Here is a 25,515-nt window from a genome sequence, read left to right as displayed (position 1 = left end):
GCTGTTTTTTTTTTTTTTTTTTTTGTCTTGGTCACTGTGACAGATTAAATCAGTGTAGAGGACGACGCTACGAGTCCTCGGGGTCTCCTTACCACAGTAGCTCTCCACAAGGTGTATCAACAACACGAAGCCTCGTGCTGTGAAAGAGTAATGGCCGCTCGCTAATCCCTTGAGGGGTTGAAACCGCTCGTCAGAAAACAGAAGTGAGAACAGTCTTACCAACGCTCGAGAGCGTGATTTACCGTGGATTTATTTGGATAAACCAAACATATCAGCCAATTTCAGTGAGATGAGACAGAAAATAGCGATGTGCTACTGTGAGGATGTCCCTCTTCAACAAGAGGTGGGATAGGGCAGCTTTTGTATATATGCTCAGTGATTGACGGTCAGAGAGGCTCTTTCCCATTTTGTAATGGTTGTCATTCGAATTGAAAGGGAAGTTCACCTTTCAGCATTACAACAACCCAAAGCTACACTGGAGTGGCTAAGGAACAAAAAGGTAAATGTCCTCGAGTGGCTCAGTCCCAGAGCCCCCACCTAAATCCCATCAAAAATCTGTGGCATGACTCGAAGATTGCTGTCTATCAATGCTCCCTAAGGAACGTGACAGAGTTTGATCAGTTTTGTAAAGACTGTTCAAATATTGCCAAATCTAGGTGTGCAAAGTTGGTAGAGACCTATCCCAACAGACTCACAACTGTAATCGCTGTATTAACTCAGGGGGGTGGAGACTTATCCAATTATGATCTTTCAGTTTTGTATTTAATATATTTTTTTTTTCCCCTTAACAGTGTGGAGACACTGACACAACACAATGTGAAAAAAGTTCAAGAGGGTGTACTTTCCATAGGCACTGTGTATCAACACCTTTTCTGTTTAAATAAAGTTATAATAAAATAAAAATAAAACATAATAGAGGTCTGTATCATTTGTGATAGTGTTGGGAACTTTAAAAATAATAATGTATTACTACTCATTTCTTCAGAAAAAAAGTAATAGAATGTTCTTATTAATACAAAAAGCAATGAGTTCTGTTACTCGTTACACCTCTCTCTTGTCTTGGAAACAGTTATGACTATTGTTTACTATTTAACAGATGTTTGGTAAATTATTAAATCTGTCAAAGGTTGTTTAATTGTAGTATGACAAACAACTGAAACACCTGATTGAACAAATAGTAAATTGTAATCTAACGTGTCTTTGCAGAAGTCATAAGGAGCGAAAATGAAAAGGAACTGAAGTTACATAAATGCTTTTTACAATAGTGAGCATTAGTTGGAAAAATAGGACAATGATATAAAACAGATAAAGTAGTTAACGTAATACAAATGCATTTAGAAGATACCTATTATAGATCTATACTTCAATACTGTAGTATTTTTCATATGCATGCAATTAGAGTTCATTCAAATTATTTAAAATGTTTTGTTTATAAATCTAAATAATCCTTGTTGTATCACACCAAAAGGAGCTTAGTATTTACCGATGCTCTTTCTATATAGTATGCATTGCACTGTTTCCCTCTTGGTAAAAGCATGTGATGGAAAGTTTGATTGAGATCTTGAGCAGGTATCAGATCAGTGAAGAAGCTGAATCAGCCTGTGTAAGAGCTGAGCACACAAGTTATAGATTTGGGAGTAGAGGATGCGAGGGGCAGGTGTTGGGCTTGAGTACAGAACAACAAATTCAGGGTCAGTCAAGCCTTCCCCTGAATGTGTTAAAAGGTTAAATACACTCAACCTTGATAATACAGACCAGTTATCTAAAATAGATCTTAAGGATATACACAGTCCAATCTGAAAACTGAAGTGCTGTGGGAATCAATGTATCTTGTGTAACTCAATTTGGGTCATTTTGTACACAGAACATAAAACATTTCAAATCAAGAAGGAAAATAAATAAAATCTACAATTGTCATATTTTTTCAATCATTTATTTATCTGAAACACTTTTCCTGGAAATTATTTCTCATTCATTAACTGAAATATATAATATATATATATATAATATATATATATATATTATATATATATATATATATATATTGTTTTGTACATGAAATAAAAATACAAAAAAAAAGACTACACCTATACCTGCTCTAAACTCATCCAGAGAGTCTGGAAAGAAATAAGGATATTTTTTTTTTCTTTTTAAATTAACTTTTTTTTTATCCTCCTCTCCCTCTTCCAAAAACTCAAATTCTCCATTCACTTCCTCCCTCATCACTGTAGTTCAAGCTTACATGACAAAGAGAATCTGCCATTTCACGTGTCACATTGTTTGTGTTGGGTGGCTGCCTCTAATCGTGAAACAGCCCCACCCTACTGCCAACAATTTAAGCCCAGAAACCAGGACCGGAAGACACACAGCAGGGAAATGAACCCAAGAGTCAGGGAAGGAAACACTTCTTCCCATAGTGGTAAGGGGATGGAATGGGTTATCAACTCACATGGTTGATGCGGACTCAGCGGGATCCGTTAAGCCTAGACTTGACAAAGTTGAGATCAGCTACAAGGAACCAGCAAAGCTAAATGGCCTCCTCTCATTTGTGATCTGTTTTTTTTAAAGTTGAGATTTCATTCTCTGCACTCTGCTGTGTCAGGGGTCTGTTATACAAATAGTGCAAGACAACAAAACACTCGACGGCATCCACCCAACACTTAAACATACAAGAGACAACCCACACACCACGGATTAGCTTTTATAAAACTGAGGTACAGGGAGAGGGGAGTATGTCACACTAATAGTGCAAGAGAAAACACTCGCTCAACATTAGAGAAAGACACCCACACTTAAAAACAAGTAGGGCTGTTAAGTTTACATTTAATTTCCCAAATGTTTAAAAAGGGGTCCAGATGACTCTGCTTGCTCTGTTATTCACCAGGCAAGGTGATCCTATTAATGTGTTTCAAAGTACTATTTCTTTTAGAGCCGGGCTCTTTAACAACTTGAATCCTGTTACTGTGCACCAGGTGCAGGGCTTTCTGTTCAATGCCGTTGTTCTCAGTTTATTGTGCTTCGGAGCAGCAGCCGGGGAGGAGGTATCCAAGCTGAGGAAAATTGAACGCAACGGGCGTCAATCAAACCTGACGTTTTCCTATAGGTGACTCCGAGTAGCTCCGCTGGTAAGAAACGCCTCCTAAACTGAAAGCGGTGAAACCTGTTCTGTAATTAACAAGATGTTCCACTGAAGAACCCATCAAATAATTAAAAATAAATAAATTTAGTTTAGCTTCAGTTATTAATGTCTGTCCAACCCCATTTCTTCTATCAGGGTCCACAGGACATTAAACAATGAGAGAGGGTCCACTGGGCATATTGCCAGATATGAGAGAATCGACTGGACGTTACCAGATTAAAACCCTGTTTTAATTTAAAGAGTTACTTCTCACTTCCTTATCTTTAGAGTTGTCAGTCTGTATTCTGCCATGCAGGAGCCAACAATCATGGACAAATAAGGAGCTAGAAAGGTGTGAAATCTGGAGTTTCAATAGAGTGACTCAGTGATTTATAATAAGCAATAAAACACAAATACTGCCTGAAAACTATGAAAGTCAGGGTTGGTACATGTTTATTTAAGCAAATTAAAAAAATCCTGTCTTTTTTACATTGTTTCAATATAACTTCACACAAATTAAATCGTACAGGCTTTTTAAAACATAAAAATTGACCCACACCCCCAGACCTCCCAAAAACATTAAGTTGCACAGTTATAACTGCAAAGGAAAATGGCAAAATAATAAAACAAAAAGAAAAAGTCAATAAATTGGCCCAAAAAAAAAAAAAAAAAAAAAGTTCCCTCGCCTTTGTTCCTCTCCCCCCGGAATATTTTAGGGGTGTCCAGTTAAATAATAATCAAGCTTGATACCCCCTAATTTCAGCTTAATTTACATTTCACAAATTACTGAAAAAAATTCAAATTTTGTAATTATTTTTAAAAATGGTGGAGAAACAAACACACAAACATTTCACATGTTCAAAAAATTGTATTGGAGTTGATGTGAGAGCAGGGATTTCTACGAGTTTTCAAAGGGACTGGAGCAAGTTCTCAAATTGAATGTTAAATGGGTCATGGAGGAAACAATTTCTTTAGAAAGACTAAAAGAAACTTCAACTTAAACAAATCTAAAGACACAGAAAGGCTTCTATCAAAATGTTAATCATTGAATTTATTAAGGTTCTTTTAGTATTTCTAAAAATCAGCGCTTTTAAAACATTCACGTCTCAGGAGGATCCAATTTGTTTGCCTTTTGCTCAAGCTTTTTGCTTTCTTTGAAGAAGTTTGACTAATGGACAGGTTTTACGTTCCGCTCGCCAGCTTTGCTTTAATATAACCGACCACAATATTCCATGACCATTAACACTGCTTTCAGTGACTCCAACTTGATGACAATGAAAAAGAGCATTTAATAAAGCTGATCAGCTTGAACTGCAGTCTAACTTCCAAGACCCATAAAACAGTAGCTTCCAATAAACTTGGTCCAGTGCTACTCAATCTTAGACCCTGAAAACACACCTTCAAGAAAATGAAATTGTCAAGAGCACATCAAGTCGTTTCCCTCCCCCTCAGGACACCCCATCCTCATTTTATTTTGTGTGCTCCTTTCTCTCTTTTGGATGCGAATTTGGACGCCCGTCCGCCCCTGCATGGCCTGCTGACAGTCGAAGACGGAGCCAAATCAACGAAAGATTTTCTGAAAACACAGGGAGGGAAGAGGGAGACCGCGAAAGTCAACATAAGGAGAGGTTAAGATAGTCACGTCTCACAAAAAAAAAAAAGTCTTGATTTATAGCAACCCTTATTAGAGACAAAAGAGGTCTCGGCGGTGGTACAATTCAGGATCGCAGCATTTCTCTCTCCCCTCTACCCTAACCCTCCCCACTCGTTCTCTCCATTTCTACCAGAAGTCTCTGCGATGGTAGGCATCTGGGTCGCAGTATTTGGTCACGACGACTCTGTTTGCGAATTTACGCCCAGTCAGCCCCTGCATGGCCTTCTGACAGTCGAAGACGGAGACAAACTCAACGAAGATCTGAAACACAGGGAGGAAGAGGAGAGCGAAGTCAAAGCGAGAGGTTAAGTCAAGTCTCACAAAAAAAAAAAAAAGTCTTGATATAGCATTAGAGCAAAGAAGAGACTGAAATTATGCTCTCTAGACCTGATACAGACATTCATCAGCACAAGTTCAAACAGAGAGAGGAGGGAGAAAAACAGCATTAGAGCAAGTAAAATTTTACTATTTCCATCAAAATCAGGGTCTAATGTATATTAACATTTCAGAGGGCTGTATCGCATTAATATCAGGGTGTATTATACACTATCAGGCCCTACAGTGTATTCCATAGAGAAAAGTATCTTGTGTATTAAAGGTTTAGAAAATGACATCTCATTGACTAGTACCCTTGGCAGGTGGGTACATTAACTTTCAATAGACGACCAGTGCCTTTTCACCTGGGCAGATATCACTGAGCCATCTACTCATCAGGATTAAAAATAAACAAAACTTCGCTTCACGTTTCACGTTTGAAACCACAAAACTTGTCTTTTTTCACAATAGTTGCTCATTTAAGCGCAACAAGACCTTCCAGGGTGGGCTGCACTGGGAAATACCGGACCTTTCAGGGGCTCATTACACCCTTGAGTGGTCCGGTATTCCCTAATACTGCCCACCCTGTCAAGTCTTATTGCTTACATTTCAGACAGGTGTATTAAGCAGCCCTGCTGTTTATTATACATTTCACACGCTGTATTAATGCTGTATATAATAAAAGTATTTCACATGCTGTATATTAAGGGTCAGATGCTGTATTAACCCTTTGTGGTCCTATGTTGAACCAGGTCCGAAAAAAAAAAGGGGCGTATCTGAGCAATATAGATGCACCTGCAACAGAGAACACAGACACAAAGGAGATAGCTACTTCCGCATCCAGCACTCAAAGAATATCAGACATTTGAAGAGCTTTTTGAGACATAGTAATAAAATAATGACTTGGATCGCATTATTGAGGAGTTTGGTGATAAAACAGGAGAGGATTTATCAGTATGCATATCTATAAAGTAGTATGTGAAAAATACAGCGAACAAGGGGTGGGGCTTGGTTGGAGATGCAGTACTGATGTCTTTGCCATGCAGGGCCTTTAAAACCTGTTTCACTCTGAAAAAAAAAAAAATTTAAAGTGTGTGTAAAATAAACAGCTCGTGTGTAAATAAATTGGACCAGACACGCCTGACAAGCACTGAATGAATGGACCGGAAAGGGTTAATACCAGCCCTGCTGTTTATAATAAAGGTATTTCAATGCTGTTGTAATGCTGAATATAATAAAAGGTATTTCACACATTGTATTAATGCTGCGAATATAAGGTATTTCAGATGCTGTATTAAATCAGCCCTGCTTGCGTGACTGAGTCTCACCTTGCCGCATCCCGGGACCTCCAGCCCGTCGACGGGGCGCGGGATCTCGATGGATTTGACGGCCCCGTACTTGCTGCACTCGTCCCGCACGTCCTCCACGATCTCCTCGTACTCGTCATCATCCAGCAGCTCCTCCGGTGCCACCATGTTCATGAGGCACAGCACATCTGTGGGGAGTCCCCCCATCTGAACCACCTGTGTGTTCATGAGCCCCGGGACCTGCAGAGTGACTGGGGTCTGATTTATACTGGTCTGAGAGGGAAGAGAGCAGAGAGGGCAAAAATCAACACAGCAATACACAGCAGTTATAGAGAGGACAGATAAGAGATTAATATACAGGGGTTATACTGGTCTGTATGTGAAGAGAGAGCTCAATATACAGGAGTTACACTGGTCAGAGATAGAGGTGGGGGTTATAAATCTATACACTTGCAGAATTAAAAGGATACGTATATTTGTGTACTCCAGTGCTGCTATCTGTTCCAAGGATTTTAAAGCAAAGGACAGGTGGTAGAGCATTCAATCACAGGGCACCTGAACTCTTGAATGCTTTACCATGCACAGTGAGAGAAGCAACAACATTGGCAATTTTTAAAATTGAAAACATACTTTTATATCTTTATAATTTATGTGCATGTGTATATATATATATATATATACACACACACGTATGTACGTATGTATGACTGTATACACACACAATACCGTGGAAAAGTATTTGCCCTGTCTGACTTTCTGCATTTTTGCGAATCACCAAACTTTGGTTTCTTTCAGACTCCCTCTATATACGACTACAACCAACCCACAAAAAGATCAGACGAAATTCAATGTGAAAAATATGCAAAAATGCAGAAAATCAGACAGGAGGCAAATACTTTCACGGCACTGTGTGTGTGTAATTATAATTTTTTATCTATCTATACATATACATACACATACACAGTACTGTGCAAAAGTTTTAGGCAGGTGTGAAAATGCTGTAAAGTAAGAATGCTTTCAAAAATAGACATGTTAATAATTTAGATTCATCAATTAACTAAATGCAAAGTAAGTGAACAGAAGAAAAATCTAAATCAAATCCATATTTGGTGTGACCATCCTTTGCCTTCAAAACAGCATCAATTCTTCTAGGTACACTTGCACAAAGTCAGGGATTTTGTAGGCATATAGTCAGGTGTATGACTAAACAATTATACCAAACAGGTGCTAATGAACATCAACTCAATATGTAGGTTGAAACAAAATCATTAACAAACAGAAACAGCTGTGTGGGAGGAACAAAACTGGGTGAGGAACAACCAAACTCAGCTAACAAGGTGAGGTTGCTGAAGAGAGTTTGCTGTCAAAAGTCATACACCATGGCAAGACTGAGCACAGCAACAAGACACAAGGTAGTTATACTGCATGAGCAAGGTCTCTCCCAGGCAGAAATTTCAAGGCAGACAGGGATTTCCAGATGTGCTGTCCAAGCTCTTTTGAAGCAGCACAAAGAAACGGGCAACGTTGAGGACCGTACATGCAGTGGTCGGCCAAGGAAACTTACTGCAGCAGATGAAAGACACATCATGCTTACTTCCCTTTGCAATCAGAAGATGTCCAGCAATGTCATCAGCTCAGAATTGGCAGAAAACAGTGGGACCCTGGTACACCCATCTACTGTCCGGAGAAGTCTGGTCAGAAGTGGCCTTCATGGATGACCTGCGGCCAAAAAGCCATACCTCCGACGTGGAAACAAGGCCAAGCGACTCAACTATGCACGTAAACACAGAAACTGGGGTGCAGAAAAATGGCAGCAGGTGTTCTGGACTGATGAGTCAAAATCTGAAATATTTGGCTGTAGCAGAAGGCAGTTTGTTTGCCGAAGGGCTGGAGAGCGGTACATGAATGAGTGTCTGCAGGCAACAGTGAAGCATGGTGGAGGTTCCTTGCAAGTTTGGGTCGGCATTTCTGCAAATGGAGTTGGGGATTTGGTCAGAATTAATGGTCTCCTCAATGCTGAGAAGTACAGGCAGATACTTATCCATCATGCAGTACCATCAGGGAGGCATCTGATTGGCCTCACATTTATTCTGCAGCATGACAACAACCCAAAACATAGAGCGAAAGTCATTAAGAACTATCTTCAGCGTAAAGAAGAACAAGGAGTCCTGGAAGTGATGGTATGGCCCCCACAGAGCCCTGATCTCAACATTATCGAGTCTGTCTGGGATTACATGAAGAGAGAGAAGCAACTGAGGCTGCCTAAATCCACAGAAGTACTGTGGTTAGTTCTCCAAGATGTTTGGGCCAACCTACCTGCCCAGTTCCTTCAAAAACTGTGTGCAAGTGTACCTAGAAGAATTGATGCTGTTTTGAAGCAAAGGGGGGGGTCACACCAAATGTTGATTTGATGCAGATTTTTCTTCTGTTCACTCACTTTGCATTTTGTTAATTGATAAATATAAACTATTAACATGTCTATTTTTGAAAGAATTCTTACTTTACAGCATTTTTTCACACCTGCCTAAAACTTTTGCACAGTACTGTGTGTGGTACTGGAATCGGGCAGCTTTGGCATGAATCAAGCCCAGCCCAATCTCCAGACCTGAACCCCACTGAATACCTCTGGAATGTGATCAAGAGGAAGATGGATGGTCACAAGCCATCAAACTAAGCCGAGCTGCTTGAATTTTTGCGTCAGGAGTGGCATAAAGTCACCCAACATCAATGTGAAAGACTGGTGGAGAGCATGCCAAGACGCATGAAAGCTGTGCTTGAAAATCAGGGTTATTCCACCAAATATTGATTTCGGAACTCTTCCTAAGTTAAAACATTAGTATTGTGTTGTTTAAAAATGAATCTGAACTTATTTTCTTTGCATTATTCAAGGTCTGACAACACTGCATCTTTTTTGTTATTTTGACCAGTTGTCATTTTCTGCAAATAAATGCTCTAAATGACAATATTTTTATTTGGAATTTTGAAGAAATGTTGTCAGTAGTATAAAACTAAAATGTTCATTTTACCCAAACACATACCTATAAATAGTAAAACCAGAGAAACTGATAATTTTGCAGTGGTCTCTTATTTTCCATTGCTGTATGTATGTATGTATGTATGTATGTATGTATGTATGTGTGTGTGTGTATATATATATATAGTTTATCCATATCTATTTGGTTTGAGTGCTTGCCTTTTGCTTTATTTGCTATAATTTTAAAATATTCTTTTCTCTTGCTGTTTTTATTGTTTATTGTTTTTATTGTACTAAATGTACTTCCGAATGTTCTTTTCTTTTTGTTAAAAGCACCTTGGGATGGCTCGCCATGAAAGGCGCTTTATAAATAAAATTTGATTTGACATAAGGTTTTGGGTCTGGGAGCAACTTACCCTCTAACACAAAGTAAACGTATTTTCAGGGGATAAAACGCAACATTACCTTGAAGTCATGAGTATAAATACTGTACAACCATGAGTGTGTTCTGCAGGGTTCTTATCAGCTTAGCGCATTTTTAGAGGTATCAAACTGACGCTGCAAACAAATTATGTTACTTACAGGGATGTGCTTTGGGTAGATTTTTATGAATGTTTAAATGCTTTGCAATGTCAGCGTTTAAACCACATCTACACACACTCTATATTACATTCTGATACTTACAGCCCTGGTTAGTATTTCTAAGCAAATAAACCCTAAATAAGCAAATAACGTTTAAACATCAAACACAACTACAAAGTAAAAAAAAAAAAAAAAAAAAAAAAAAACCACACATACACATAAAGTATATTAAAATGTTTATATTTAAGACTAATTAAAGTTGCTAGTGAAGATCTAACATTTTCGGATAGTACAATGTTTTTAGAATAGTGTGTTTGTAAAGGTTCATTTAAAAACAGGAACCTATTTTTTTGCAGGCTTTTTTTGTTTTAAGCAACTTTGCCAAAAAATACATTGTTTTAAAAAGAAAAAAAAGAGGAACATCACCCACTGTACAGTGCGAAAGCGAGTTGTGCTTACAACTGAAAAAAGTTGGAAATACTTCAGGAAAAGGTAATTACCGGGGATAAAATAGCAATATTTTGGAATTTTAAAAAGCACGACTGATATGAAAAATGTTGCCTCAGATTTAAAAGTTTGTGTTCTTTGACAGTAGAGGAGGGATTTTTGAGATCTATTGCTGCTCGAGACGAGTACTTGAGCATTTCAATTTCAGAGTAATCGAATCAAATGCCACTCCTCTACATCCTTGCCACAAGTCCTACTTTAAATGCCAAATGTTTTGCCTTCTTGTGCAGTTAATTGCATATGGTCAAGTATCACTAAAGTATTCAAATTTATGCATCCATATAACTTTACATAAAAAATAGTAAAAACAGATGTGTGGTCGACCTGTTTGAAGTGTGTCTCAGAGGTCCTTTAGTTTAGTGCAGTAGTTCCCACATACAAATAAAAACTGTACGAAACAAATGGCCGTTCGGTCCAAAAACACTTGTCATTAACGTTATTACCTCGCCGTGGAATTGATGCCATACCACGCGTACTACAGGCATGAACACACAGTGCACCAATGAAGCGCCAGATCGACAGAGGATAAAACCCACCCCAGTGTCAATCTTTCTGTTGCACCAATTAGAAAAGCTACTTGGAGGCAATTGCCAAATCCTTTCCTTTTTCTAATATCCGCCCCTTACTGTAGAACTAGAGCAGCTTCATACTCGACAGATAAACTACTAAATTAATGCATTAAAAAAAATATGAGTTTGGTGACATTCATCACATGACCATTTACACGTCTAGCATTAGTAAATGTTTTAAGACTTCTTTAGTTTATACGTTTACAATTCCCATCCCTAGTTACTTCTATTTAACATTACATTCTTAATGCATTAATAAGTTACAAAAAAACTTAAGTTTTATATTATAGCAAGGCTCAAAGTTAAAGTATATTTGGTAGCATTTTGCTACCCTAAACTCTTAATCTGCTAATAGCTTTTTTTATGCAGTAGTATTTTTCAGATCCCTTACACTACAGTTTACATGACCGACCCTCAATGAACACGTACACAATTACCGCTATTAGTTTTTTTAACATGTACATTATTAGTATATTTCATAACGTGGGAAACCATTGCTAAAAAAAAGCATTTAAACTAAAAAGGGGGGAGAAATCAACAAAAAAACAGGAGAGACTGCATCAAAACAAGAACTCATGTAAGACAACCATTAAATGTATTTATCTAAATGCTAGAAGTATCACAAACAAAATTCTAGAACTTGAAGCTACTGCACTAACAAGTAACTATGATGTGATAGGTGTTACTGAAACTTGGTTGTCTGAGAGTGATGGGAAAGAATATAATATTTGTGGGTATACACTGTATAGGAAAGACAGGCAGGACAGAAGAGGAGGAGGGGTAGCGCTATACATAAGAAACAGTCTTGAACCCCAGGTGTTAAACCTGGACAAAGAAAATAAAGCTGAATCAATATGGGTCAGAATAACGGACAAAAATTCAAAGGGCATAATAATAGGAGCATGCTATAGACCGCCAGATTCAGACGGTGAGCAAAATAAATCTGTTATACAATGACATTAGAAATGTGTGTAGCAAAGGAGAAGCCATACTAATGGGAGATTTCAACTTCAACCCGGTGGGTAGCATGAAGGATGAAATTGAAATGGTGGAAAAGGCAAATGACTGCTTCCTAACACAATTTGTCACGGCACCGACTAGAGGGGAGGCATGCCTTGATTTAGTCTTTTCAAATAACGAAGACAGAATAACTAAAACAGAGGTCAGAGAACCACTGGCAAACTCAGACCACAACATGGTCTCATTTCAAGTGTTTTTTAAAACCCCAAAAGTAAAGACTAAAGCTAAGGTTTACAATTTTAGAAAAGCAAACTATGAAGGTATGAAACAGAGACTAACAGAAGTAGATTGGAGTAAAATAGAGAAAACACCCACAGAAGAAGGATGGTTGTTCTTCAAAAATGTAGTACTAGAGGCGCAAAACAATTACATCCCTAAAGTAGACAAATCTAAATGTAAAACTAAAATTGCCAAAATGGTTTAATTAAAATCAATAAAAAAAATATTCAGCGAAAAAAGGCACTTCATAGAGCATTAAAAAAGGACCAAAAAGAAAGTACGCAGAAAGAGTACACGGAACTGCAAACGCAAGTCAAAAAGGAAGTTAGAAAGGCCAAGAGAGAAATAGAAATGAACATTGCTAAGGGAGCTAAAACCAATTCCAAAATGTTTTTCCAATACTACAACAGCAAGAGAACATTCAAAGAGGAGATTAAATGTTTAAGAGATACAAATGGCAAAATCGTAGATGAAGAAAAAAAATAGCAAATATATTAAATGATTACTTTTAGTTTTTACAAAGGAAGATACTGACAACATGCCCCACGTCATCCAGTTCCTACCCAGTTTTAAATAACTTTAGCATAACTGAGGCAGAAGTGTTAAAGGGACTAGGAGCTCTTAAAATAAACAAATCCCTGGGCCGGATGAGATCCTCCCAGTAGTACTCAAAGAAATGAAAGAAGTAATTTACAAACCGCTAACCAAGATCATGCAGCAGTCTCTTGACACAGGGGTGGTACCGACAGACTGGAAAATTGCAAACGTAATACCGATCCACAAAAAGGGAAACAAAACTGAACAAGGTAACTACAGACCAGTAAGCCTGACCTCTATTATATGCAAACTTATGGAAACTATAATAAGATCCAAAATGGAAAATTACCTATACGGTAACAGGGTCCTGGGAGACAGTCAACATGGTTTTAGGAAAGGGAGATCGTGTCTAACTAACTTGCTTGATTTTTTTTGAGGATGCAACATCGATAATGGATAATTGCAAAGCATATGACATGGTTTATTTAGATTTCCGGAAAGCTTTTGACAAAGTCCCGCACAAAAGATTAATTCTCAAACTGAACGCAGTTGGGATTCAAGGAAACACATGTACATGGATTAGGGAGTGGTTAACATGTAGAAAACAGAAAGTACTGATTAGAGGAAAAACCTCAGAATGGAGTGTGGTAACCAGTGGTGTACCACAGGGATCAATATTAGGTCCTCTGCTATTCCTAATCTACATTAATGATTTAGATTCTGGTATAGTAAGCAAACTTGTTAAATTTGCAGACGACACAAAAGTAGGAGGAGTGGCAAACACTGTTGTAGCAGCAAAGGTCATTCAAAATTATCTAGACAAGATTCAGAACTGGGCAGACACATGGCAAATGACATTTAATAGAGAAAAGTGTAAGGTACTGCACACAGGAAATAAAAATGTGCATTATGAATATCATATGGGAGATACTGAAATTGGAGAAGGAATCTATGAAAAAGACCTAGGAGTTTTTATTGACTCAGAAATGTCTTCATCTAGACAATGTGGGGAAGCTATAAAAAAAAGGCTAACAAGATGCTCGGATACATTGTGAAAAGTGTTGAATTTAAATAAAGGGAAGTAATGTTAAAACTGTACAATGCACTAATAAGACCTCATCTTGAATATTGTGTGCAGTTCTGGTCACCTCTCTATAAAAAAGATATTGCTGCTCTAGAAAGAGTGCAAAGAAGAGCGACCAGAATTATTCCGGGCTTAAAATGCATGTCATATGCAGACAGGCTAAAAGAATTGAATCGTTCAGTCTTGAACAAAGAAGACTACGTGGCGACCTAATTTAAGCATTCAAAATTCTAAAAGGTATTGACAGTGTCGACCCAAGGGACTTTTTCAGCCTGAAAAAAGAAACAATGACCAGAGGTCACAAATGGAGATTAGACAAAGGGGCATTCAGAACAGAAAATAGGAGACACTTTTTTACACAGAGAATCGTGAGGGTCTGGAATCAACTCCCCAGTAACATTGTTGAAGCTGACAACCTGGGATCCTTCAAGAAGCTGCTTGATGAGATTCTGGGATCAATAAGCTACTAACAACCAAACGAGCAAGATGGGCCGAATGGCCTCCTCTCGTTTGTAAACTGTATGTTCTTAATAGAGCTTCCCAATTTGTTGATGACTGAGGTTTGTACCGTCCCATGTAGACATGCGCAAGGCCCACAACGCAAATCATATTGGACAATGGAGTACAAATACCTACAGTACCAGAATGTGGATACAATTTCAAGGTATGAAGTTTATTTTATAGACCAAAAGTAAATTAAATAACTGTTAAAAACATTACCATTTTATAAGATAACAGACAGTGAACTATGAGAATATTATGTTTATTTAGTGTCTAAAAAATGCGAATTTAAACAGTTATTGGACAATGGCAGCTCCGGTTTTGTTTTAATGTTAACCCTGGTTTCATCCACTCAAAAATGAACACATAATAGGTAATTATTACTATCAAAATTCTGACTACGAAAAAAATTACAGGAGCAAATAGCTAGCTATAAAACGTCAACATGATCCAAGTAACATCTTCCTTGTTTTATCAGTATGAATAGACGAAATACAATCTTGAAGTGCATTCATTTATATATTTTTTTTACAACAGATTATCACTACCTTGCGTACTTCTGTTTAACTAGTGAAATGTGTACTTGTTATCTATCTATCTGTTCTGTCTAGTGTGGTGCATGGTGGGAGTGGAGCGAGCGAGGTAGTGTGTGTCGGTAGGTGTTTCTCTTTCACGTGTTTGTTTGTTTGTCTGTGTAATTTTGTGTTAGAATAAAGCAAACTAAAAAGTTCGAAATAGTTTTTTAGCCGGCATGGCTGGCTCAGGGTTTTTTTTTCCTTTTGAAAGATTGACTCGGAAACATGGAGTCAATGTAATTACGGAAGGCTTTGTTTCTTTAGAGAAGTGTGTTTTAGCGATTGGTAAAGTGGTTGGATGTGAAAACAAAGTCTGCTTCGAGAATGCATGCAACATTGTGTCAGCCCCAAAAAGAATTCCGCTGGGATGCAAATCCATTGCTAAAACACGTAGTCTCCTTTAGGAGGCAGTTGTTTATGGTTTTAAATAAAGCAAACTAAGAACTTAATATTGTCCTCAAGTTCAAAATAGAAGGCAGTAATTATTATTTTCATGACATCAGACATCATGAAATGTTTTAATTGTGGTGTTGATGGGCATTTAATTAAAAACTGTCCTAAAACTAAACAGCAGGAGGGAGATGGTGAAAGAGCAGAGAGAGATGTGTCCGTGGCTCGGGAAGCTACAGTGCCAAGTAGTGCTGGTGACGAAACGAGTGTTGAGATTAATGACAGAGGGGTGGCGGAGCACAGTGAGGCTGTTGGTGCAGGACTGAACCAAAATAATTACTTCTGTGGTGCCCGACACCAAAAGTAAGGAGCCGAGTAGTGTTGTTGGTGGAGGAAAACGTCAGAATGCTGATAGGGAGAATGAGAGGGCTGAAGTTAAAGACAGGAAAGCAGCGGGGTCAAGTGATGGTGCTGCTGCAGAGGAGAACCAAAAGAGTACTGAAGCGGTGCAGCTTGAAGTAGAAAGTATAAAAGACGCTGTTGCTGGCACGAGTAAAGTAAAGGAGACCGAGGCTGGTAAAACAGAGGGAGAGAGTCCTCTAATAAAGACGAGAATTTGAGGAAAGGGACTGCGTTGGTGCAAGTTTCTGATACTAGTGTAGTGGGAGAAGTAGAGATGAGTGAGCCTGTAAATGAAAATGATGGTTTTAAAACCCCCCAAAAAAGAAAAAAAAAAAAGTGCAAAAGAAAGGAGATGCTGCAGCTGTAGGAGTAGCAAAGAAAGCCTGTAAGAGTGAAGGGGCTGATGCGGCGAAGTGCTGGATCGTAGCTATTGCCAGTACTGTGAGGGACAGCAGCTCAGAATCAGAGAGCGAAGATGAGGCAGATCTCACTGACTCATCTCAGACTTCAGAGTCCGCTGTCATAAAAAGTGGGTATAGTGAACAAAATATAAAATAGTTTTTAGAAGTCACAAAAGGAAGAAGAAAAAATGATGTAGAGGATTGTTTCCCTGATATAAAAATGTTTCTAACTTCTGCAGCTTTTTTTAGTAAAGAAGGCGTCTGGGTCTAATTTGACGGAGCAGGAACGCAGGCGTCTAAAGAACTTTGTTAAAGTTTTAACCAATAGTAAATAAAACAAGACCAAACTCTTTATATTACTTTCTTATACTGTTTGGTTTTTGTTTTCTCTATTTATCTCTATGAAATCTTTTACTAGGGAATCTAAATGTAAATGGGTGTAGAGATGATCTTGAGAGCCTTGGTTTTCGAATACTTGTTGCAAAAAAAGATTGATGTAACATTCCTGCAGGAAACACACTGCGATCTGAAAACTCAGTCTGATTGGGAAAGAGAATGGAAAGGGGAAATAGTTTTTAGCCATGGCTCTAATGTCAGATGCTGGGGTGGCAGTTTTATTTAAAGAGAATTTTAAACCTGAATCAATAACTATTACAGAAGTCGTCAAAGGTCGTTTGATTAAGGTAAAAACTGTAATAGAAGGTCAGTCTTTCTGTTTTATCAATGTTTATGCTCCTAATAAAGGAAGAGAGAGATTGGAGTTTATGATCTTAGATCAGGTTTTAGTAAACTGTGCCTCTGAAGAGAGATTGTTTTTAGCAGGGGATTGTAACTGTACTGTGAATTTTAAAGAGGACAGAAATCACCCTGAGCCACACCCTCAATCTGCCAAGGAACTAGCTGTTAATTAAAAAGCATGGTTTAGTTGATGTATGGAAAAATAAACACTGTGATAAAAGACAATACACTTGGGTTAAGCACAGTAATAACAATATCTCAATGGCTAGACTTGATCGAATTTATGTTTTTAAAAGAGCCTTTAAATCTGATAAAGCAAAGTCAAATTTCCCCTACTATTTTCTCAGATCATAACATAGTCTCTCTTTGTTTTATTGCCCTCCTTTAAGCACAGTTGCTCTTATTGGAAATTTAATGTAAGTTTGCTGAATGATTCAAATTTCAGGAAAATGTTTTCGTTTTTTTTGGAAAAAATGGAGAGCTGGTAAAAATTTATTTTCCAACCTTAGACAATGGTGGGATGTAGGAAAGGCCCAAATATACTGAAAATGTTACAAAGAGGGCTAATGAGTCTGCAGGAACTGGAGTAGGAGGCCTTAGAGCTTCAAGAAACTCTGGACTCCAATCCAAACGATAGTTTAATTGAAAAATTAAGGCTTAAGAAACAGTTAATAGAAGATCTTTTGGATGCAAAAGTACAGGGAGTGCTGGTGAGGTCCAGAATGCAAGGATTGACCAAAATGGATGCACCCACACAATTTTTTTTTGGGTTGGAGAAGAAAAATGGCCAGAGAAAGACCATTCACTGTTTGACAAGACCAGACGGTGTAGATCTGAGGGAGCCGGAGGAGATCCGAAGGGATGCTGTGAAGCTCTACTCTGGTCTGTTCCAGCAGAGGTTGAGGCTGAGCCTGAAGAGGTGCAGAGTTTCCTGCAGGACTTGACATGTTTGCCTGAAGAGGCAAAAAAGGAGCTGGGAAAATCTCTATCGATGGAAGAGCTACTGAGGCCCTACAGGGGTTAAAACAAGGTAAAGCTCCTGGAATCGATGGGTTACCAAGAGTTTTTTTTTTTTTTTTTTTTTAAGTTTCTGGGACCTGTTTCAACATGACCTTTTCAGTGTCTGAGGAGAGCTTTGAGAAAGGGGAGTTACCTCTGAGCTGCAGAAGAGCTGTCTACGCTCCTCCCTAAGAAAGGTGATCTCAAAAATGGAAAAAATTGGAGACCTGTGTCGTTGTTGTGCTCTGAATAGAAGGTCCTTTCCAGAGCTTTGTCCAATAGACTGAGCACAGTGATTGATAATGTTGTACACCCTGATCAAACTTACTGCATCCCAAATAGATCCATTTTTGATAAAATTTTTTTAGTTAGGGATATTTTAGCGGCCTCCAAATTGTTCGGCTTTAGTACTGGTCTTGTTTCTTTAGATCAGGAAATGGCCTTTGATCGAGTAGACCACCATTATTTATGGGAAGTCCTTGATGCATTTGGTCTTGGTTCTGATTTTATCAGTAAAATAAAAGCGCTCTATTGTAACGTGTTCAGTATATTGAAAATAAAAAGGGGGCTTGAGTGCACCTTTTGCTGTAAGGCGAGAAATCAGGCAGGGTTGCCCTTTGTCTTGAATGTTATATGCTTTATCAATTGAACCACTACTATGTAAACTAAGAAATGTTTTAACAGGTTTGTCTATTCCAGGTTGCAATTCCCAGTCAATAAAGCTCTCAGCCTATGGAGATGATATAGTTGACGTTCATTTGCAATGAGAAAGATGTAAGGCCTTAACTGAGAAGCAAAAAGTATTTGAAAAAGTCTCATCAGCGTGTGTTAACTGGAGTAAAAGCAGTGCTGTGCTCATTGGGGAGGGACAAGGGTGTAGATCTCTGGTTTTACCAGACGGACTAGAATGGAGCCAGAATGGGTTTAAATACCTGGGGGTCTTTTTAGGCAATGAGAGGTGGCGGTGGCTTCTTCCACAAATGTCTTTCAGAGGAAGAGTTTTAGTTAAATAATTTGGTTGCCGCTAGTCTCTGGCATAAAGTGATCTGTGTGGAACCCCCGCAATTCTTGATTAAACAGATTCAGTCTCTGCTCTTAAGAGTTTTTATGGAATGGATGTTATTGGTTAAAGCAATGTGTGTTGTATCTACCACTGGAAGAGGGTGGACAAGGTCTTATGAATATTAAGTATAGGCTGGCTGCCTTTAGGATTCAGGCCCTGAGGAAATTGTTTTTCTCTCCAGTAAAGCTGCCATGGAGGGAACTGGCTTTTTCTGTTCATCAGGTTGGAGGGCTTGGTTTTGATTTTAATTTGTTGGTTTTAGATTGACAAAATGCAGATTTGTCTTCCCGTCTTTTATAGGAGTGTGCTGAGGGCTTGGACGTTACTAAAGGCTGAATATGTTGACCCACTGGATCCATTTTGGGTTCTGGAGCAGCCTTTAGTGTTTAATCCATACCTTAATACTTATTTTAATAGTTCAGAATCTTTTAACGATTCTCTCATAAAGGCTAAAATAGTAAAGATTTGTGATCTGATAGACACAGAGCAGTGTGTCTGGAAAAGCCCTGAGCGAGTGGCCGGTGCTCTGGCCATGCGGTCTGTGTGTGTGGCAGGTCTGTCTGGCACAGCTGCGTGAAGCTCTGCCTCTGGAGTGGCGAGAGGCACTGGGGAGTGTTTTTGATGAATGTCGAATGCCTCAGCAAACTATTTCCTTCTTTGCTAATCTCCCCTGCGATAAGTCATGCTGGTGAAGAGAATGGCAAGACTTTAAAAGTGAAGGATTTGTGTAAACTTCAGTTTAATTTATTACAGGGGAAAAAAGCCTATGAAATTTGTGTAAAAGTTAAACAGCAGAAACCACTTGAAGTACTTCCAGATACCCACTGGAGGGAACGGCTGGGAGCAGGAGGGGAGGATAAGCCAGCCTGGAGGACTTTATATAAACCCCCTCTTAATAAAAGATCAGGGGATTTGCAATGGCGACTCCTGCATACAATCTTGACTGTTAATGCATTCGTAAGCATTATAAATCCCGAGCTGACTGATCATTGCCCCTTCTGCAAGGAGAGAGAGTCTTCCACTGCTACATGGACTGTAAAAGACTGGACCATTTGTTCAACTTTTTAAACAACATTTTTTCAAATTTGAACTTAACTTTTACAAAGACTGTTTTTATTTTTGGTGTCAAATTTACAAGAAACCGAAAGCATTTGATTCAACTGGCAAATTTCATTTTAGGGCAGTCAAAATTAGCCATCCTAAAAAGTAGAAAAAGTCAAATAAAAAATGTTCATAGGACCTGGTAAAATTGTGTAGGATATTGGTGGTTACTCGCATAACTTTTGAATTCAAGTTTTACAAGATGATGCATGACTTGCTCAGTTTTGAAATGTTGTAGTCTGTAAATGGAGCGCTCTGTGAGGTACAGGATGATTCAGAAGAACTCTGTATAAATATTTAAATGACTTATGTTTTTTCTCACAAAATAATGTAAATGGTCACAGTTTGTTTTTGACTTTTTTCTACGTAATAATTTTTTTTTATAAAAGTAAAAAAAAAAAAAAAAGTATATCTCGACTTGTTTTCCCTGGCGGAGTGAGAGTGGTGTGGAGTGGAGGTGTGTGCATGAGCGCTGCTGGCAGGTTTGTCGGTCTTTTCCTCGTTTGTTTTTATATTGTTTTGCATTTCTTGTTTAAAGTGTACTGGTGAACAGTTTTATGTGCTGAGCTGACGCTCTGTCTGCGACAGCAGGCAGGATGGCCGGCACAGAAGGGAGGCCGCCGTCAAACTTTTCATTTAAAAGGTTAACCCGCCGACAGAGTTAAAAGTTTCCGCCGAAGGTTTTATCCCTTTGGAGGAATGTGTGCTCGCTATTGGGGAGGTAGTCGGTTGTGACAATATAAAATCGGCTTCTCGCATGAGCGGATCGATTGTGGTTTTTTTTAGGTACAGTGGAGCTAATGTCTATGGTTGTAGAAAAGGGGATTGTTGTCAATAATACTTTTCTCCCAGTAATTCCTTTAGCTGTCCGCGCTAGGAAAATCACCCTTTCTAATGTTCCCCCGTTCCTGAAAAATGAAGTGATAGAGAGGGAGCTGGCTAGATATGGGCAGCTCATGTCAGGGCTGAAGAGAATCCCTTTAGGTTGCAAGTCACCACATTGGAAACATGTTATGTCATTCAGAAGGCAGTTGTTTATGATTCTAAAAAATACCGATGAAGATCTTATCACGCTTAAGTTTAAGGTGGATGGCAGTGATTATGTTATTTATGCAACCTTGAACTCAGTGAAGTGTTTCAGATGTGGGACTGGAGGTCACCTGGTGAAAAACTGTCCCGAGAAAGAGAGTAGGGAGCGAGATGGGAGTAAGGGAGACGAGACTGCTGATAAGCTGAAGCCAGGACTGGCCAGTGCTGGGCTCGCTGGCGGATCAGTACCTGCGGGCAGCACGGAGGGAGAGCAGGCTAGTGGTGGGGGGGTGGGGGTGGGGGCAGCTGAGCCCCAGGAGCCAGGCAGTGACGCTGTGTTGGGGGCGGAAAGCCAAACCAAAGCACAAGATACAGCAAAAGAGAATGAGAGCGCAGAAAGTCATGGAACGGAGGGAGAGAGGGAGCAAATGGACACAGAGACGGTTGCTAGTGTGTGGGGTGATGTTCAGATACAGGTAGAAGGGGTAAAGTTCACAGAGGATAGTGAGGTTTTGAGATTGCCAGTGAAAATAAAGGGTGAGTAAAATAGAGGGCAGTGCTGTCACAAAAAAACGCAGCGTTTCTTCTGATGACAGCAGTGTTGGTATGGAGCCTGGGAGCTCTGCAGAGACGTGCAGCACGCAGGCTGTCAGCACAGTGTCAGACAATCCCGCTGTAGACAGTGAGGGTGAAGGCAGTCTCACTGATTCCTCTCAAGCATCGCAATCGCTGGGCGCGTATAAATCCCGGGGTGGGTTCAGTGTTCAAAGCATCAAAGATATCCTGGAGCAGACGAAAGGGCGAAGAGGAATTGATGTTGAGGATTTTTTTCCCCCCGATATTGATTTGTTTCTGAGCTCAGTACGATGTTTAAAACAAATCGTTTCTGCTCAGGAAACGTTTAGTACCCAGGAGCTAGTGCGCCTCAAATACATATCGAGCAAACTCCGTGGAAATGTTAAACAGTCAGTCCTGATGGCCAGTACACTCCTAATACTCTTTCTCTTTACTGTCTGCTTGTTTTTCTTTTCTGAATATCAATGCGTTTCCTTTTCAAACTCTGCAATGGCTGCTAGCTCTGGGAGCACGCAGAGATCCGGAAGCTGGCTGTGGGTTTTTATAAGGACCTGTTTACAGCAGAGGCGGTGGAGGAAACTGGGGAATCACAGCGTTTCTTACAGGACCTCCCTCAACTGTCTGAGGAGGAAGCCAAGGGGCTGGAAAGTCCCCCAACACTGTCTGAACTCTCTGATGCCCTGCAGGGGCTGAACAACGGAAAGACACCTGGACTTGATGGCCTCCCAGTGGAGTTTTATAAAAAGTTCTGCTCTCTGCCGGGAGAGGACTTGTTGGATGTTTTCAGGGAGAGAGTGCAGGATAAAGTTCTGCATCAGAGCTGCAGAAGAGCGGTTATCACTCTCCTCCCTAAAAAGGGAGATGTGTAATATTAAAAACTGGAGACCTGTGTCGTTGCTCTGTGCAGATTATAAAATCCTTTCTAGAGCCCTCGCAAACCGCCTCAGGACTGTGATGGGGCGGGTGGTGGAAGGAGACCAAAAATACTGCGTTCCAGACAGTTCCATTTTCGATAATATCTTTCTAATTTGAGATATACTGGCAGCCTCCAAGCTTTTTGGTTTCAATGCAGGTGTAGTATCGTTGGATCAGGATAAGGCTTTTGACCAGGTAGATCATCTCTACCTGTGGAGGGCAATAAAAGCTTTTGGGTTTGGGACCGGTTTCTTAGAGAAGGTTCAGCTGCTCTATGATGACGTTTCCAGTACTTGTCCGACAGGTAAAGTATAACAGTAAATCTTGTGTGCCGGGTGATACAAATTGCACACCCCTGGTTTATCTTGCCCCCTCCCATTAGCTCTCTCGCACAATACAGTAAATAGATATATAGAGGATGCTGAATGATCATTTACTATGGTTTACTGGGACATCCTCCTGCAGCGAATAAAAAACATATACCACGAATCACTGATGTAGTGGTACATAAAGTGGGTAAACTCCTCTTTTGTTTGGAGGACAGAGGCAAGAAGCCATTAAAATGCATTTCTGGCACGCAGTTCCACAGGGAAGGTAACACTGCTTTAAGAATATTTTGGTTTTGTACATAGCACAAACTAAAGAGTCTTCAAGGCATAACATGTCAGAACTCTGGAAAACTAAAAAAATAAAAAATAGTTGAAGGCTATTAGCACCGCACTGCAGGTCCAGTGTGTAACAGAACTAAGACTGTCAAGTGATTTAAAAAAAAAAAAAAAAAAAAAAAAATTGCGCTTGGTCCATTACATTTCTCAGTTAATCTTCGTTTTAACCCTTAGCTCAAACAAGTTCCTGTGATGTTCTGTTTCTGCTTTTGTCTCTGTCGAGCTGTTGTACTGTCTCTGCCTTTTAGACACTATGTGCCTCTATTCGTGACATCACACACACACACAAAAGTGAACATCAGCCCCTCCCCTATCCACTGATCAAGCCTGTACTGCAAAGTACAGTGGCCCTGTAACTCATCAAAACAAAGTGTTATTTTATCGTGTTTACATGACTGTGGTCCTAGAAGCCCACTTCAGTATGATTGTGTTAACACCATCCCGGTCCTTAAAGGGTTAACCACATATTTAATTGATACAATGACTGCAGCCATCTCATTCACATTTGTTATATTACTGTTATCATTATCATCCAAAAAACAGCCCATCATAAAAACCCTGTTTTCTTATTTCTGGATTCATATTGATGGCCCCGCTTGGCCCCATGGTCTTCAAATAAATTTTAAAGTCTGTAGCTGTCCACTTTACAACAGCATTGGTAATACAGGGTGCCCCACAAAGTAGCCCAGTAAGTACCCAAACTTACAAACACATAATCCCATGATGGAGCAGCCCTGACGTACAGGAATTATTACAAACTCGCTTTATACAGGAATGTCACTGAATGTAGACATGGACTGAACACCAACATCTAACTGAAATGCTGCTTTCAAGTGGGACACCCTGTATTGTACCAACACGATGCAGCTTGATTCACAGGCTTGATTAAAAAAATTCTAATAAAACTTTCCATTCATGTCCTTCACTTTGAGAGCGTTGATCCATAATGCACTTTATTCAAACAACGACTGCATTTACTGCATTGCAAGCACTCAGGTATATTAAAAAAGAGCCGCAGAGAATTACGGGTAAGACAGAGAACAACTAACACGCAGTCATTTCTAACAGTGCAAACTGATATTTAAGCTGTTCTTACCAGGGTTGCGTTCTTGGCACCCCATATATACCTCACACAGTACAGTACATAGATATATAATAAAAAGGCATGTTCTTACCAGGGTTGCATTCTTGGCCCCTACACTGGCTCTCTGCACCAGCAGCTTCTTGTCTCCCAGCTGCATCCCGTTCAACCCGGCTATGGCCTGCGAGAGAGAGCAATGAGCCTGGAGAAGAGACAGACACCATCAACACAATACCAACATCATAATCTACACTGATCAACCGACATTCAACCCGGCTGCTGCCACAGAGGAGTAGTGAGCCTGCAAGAGAGGCAGAGGCATGGGCACTACATATCAACTGTTTAGGTATACTGTTGAAATGATCAGAAGCCAGGAGTTTTGAACAAGGTTAGAGACTCACTAGATTGCTGCACCAGTCCTGGGTTTCAGAACTCACCTCAATGAAATCTAGTGCGAGTTTCTAGCCCTGCTCCAACTCCTGGCTCTTTATCATTTCAACAACATAGCCAACCAATTTATATTATAGTGCTTGTGCCTCCATTTCTCCTCCAATCCTCAGGCAATAACCAGGTTGAATATTGATTAGTATAGATTATGATATTTAGTGTCTGTTTCTCCTCCGTTACCAATTCGACAATTGAACACGATGCAACAGAAATAGAAAGCACACACCTAAAATGTGCTAATGAGTTTTCAGTAATAATTGCTGAAGGAATATTTGACAAGTTAAACCGTTCCGGCCCTCATTTAGAGAAAGGGACTGTGTGTAAAGATACTAAACCTTTAGTCCCAAGTTAAATGGTCATTGCGCACTGTTGAGCAGACGAGTTTTTTTTTTTAAAAAGGGGGGCGGAGTCGATCAATAAACCCGAATGTGACGTTACCGACACAGACCATCAGACCTGGGGTCAACTATAATTACAACTACAGCGGCATTGCTGGTTGAAATTACAACACTATTAAAAGGATATTTTGTTCAAATACAATTACAGTTTTGTTGCAGTAATTATACTGAAAAACACTAAAAAAGTAACAAACTACACACACTGAATTTTTTTTTTTTTTTTTTTTTTAAATGCAAGATGCTGTTTCAGCAGAACGGGAGTAAAAAAAAAAAAAAAAAAAAAAAACAGAATCAGCAATTTGTTCAAGGTCTGTATCGGAAAGTGGTGGATAATGTGCAGAAGTGTGT

General features: G+C 39.4%; 1 protein-coding gene across 7 annotated transcripts in view; it reads right to left on the bottom strand.

Annotated features, from left to right (window-relative positions):
• Positions 1 to 4,819: 4,819 nt before the first annotated feature.
• The window catches only part of u2af2a (U2 small nuclear RNA auxiliary factor 2a), a 33,757-nt gene continuing 13,061 nt past the window's right edge, over positions 4,820 to 25,515 (bottom strand). For 4 of the 7 annotated variants that reach the window (XM_041232224.1, XM_041232225.1, XM_041232220.1 and 1 more), the window contains 3 exons: positions 24,417 to 24,524; positions 6,416 to 6,667; positions 4,820 to 5,033 (listed from right to left, as the gene is read on the bottom strand). In XM_041232224.1, coding sequence (XP_041088158.1) covers positions 4,899 to 5,033; positions 6,416 to 6,667; positions 24,417 to 24,524 — 495 coding nt within the window. In that variant the 3' untranslated portion in view covers positions 4,820 to 4,898. The remainder of the gene's footprint in view (positions 5,034 to 6,415; positions 6,668 to 24,416; positions 24,525 to 25,515) is intronic. The other 3 variants (XM_041232226.1, XM_041232227.1, XM_041232223.1) reach the window with 1 other exon arrangement.

The sequence above is a fragment of the Polyodon spathula genome, chromosome 29 (assembly GCF_017654505.1).
Source record: "Polyodon spathula isolate WHYD16114869_AA chromosome 29, ASM1765450v1, whole genome shotgun sequence".
Taxonomy (NCBI): domain Eukaryota; kingdom Metazoa; phylum Chordata; class Actinopteri; order Acipenseriformes; family Polyodontidae; genus Polyodon; species Polyodon spathula.
The sequence above is the reverse complement of the archived record's forward strand: the minus strand, read 5'-3'. Positions and strand labels throughout refer to the sequence as shown.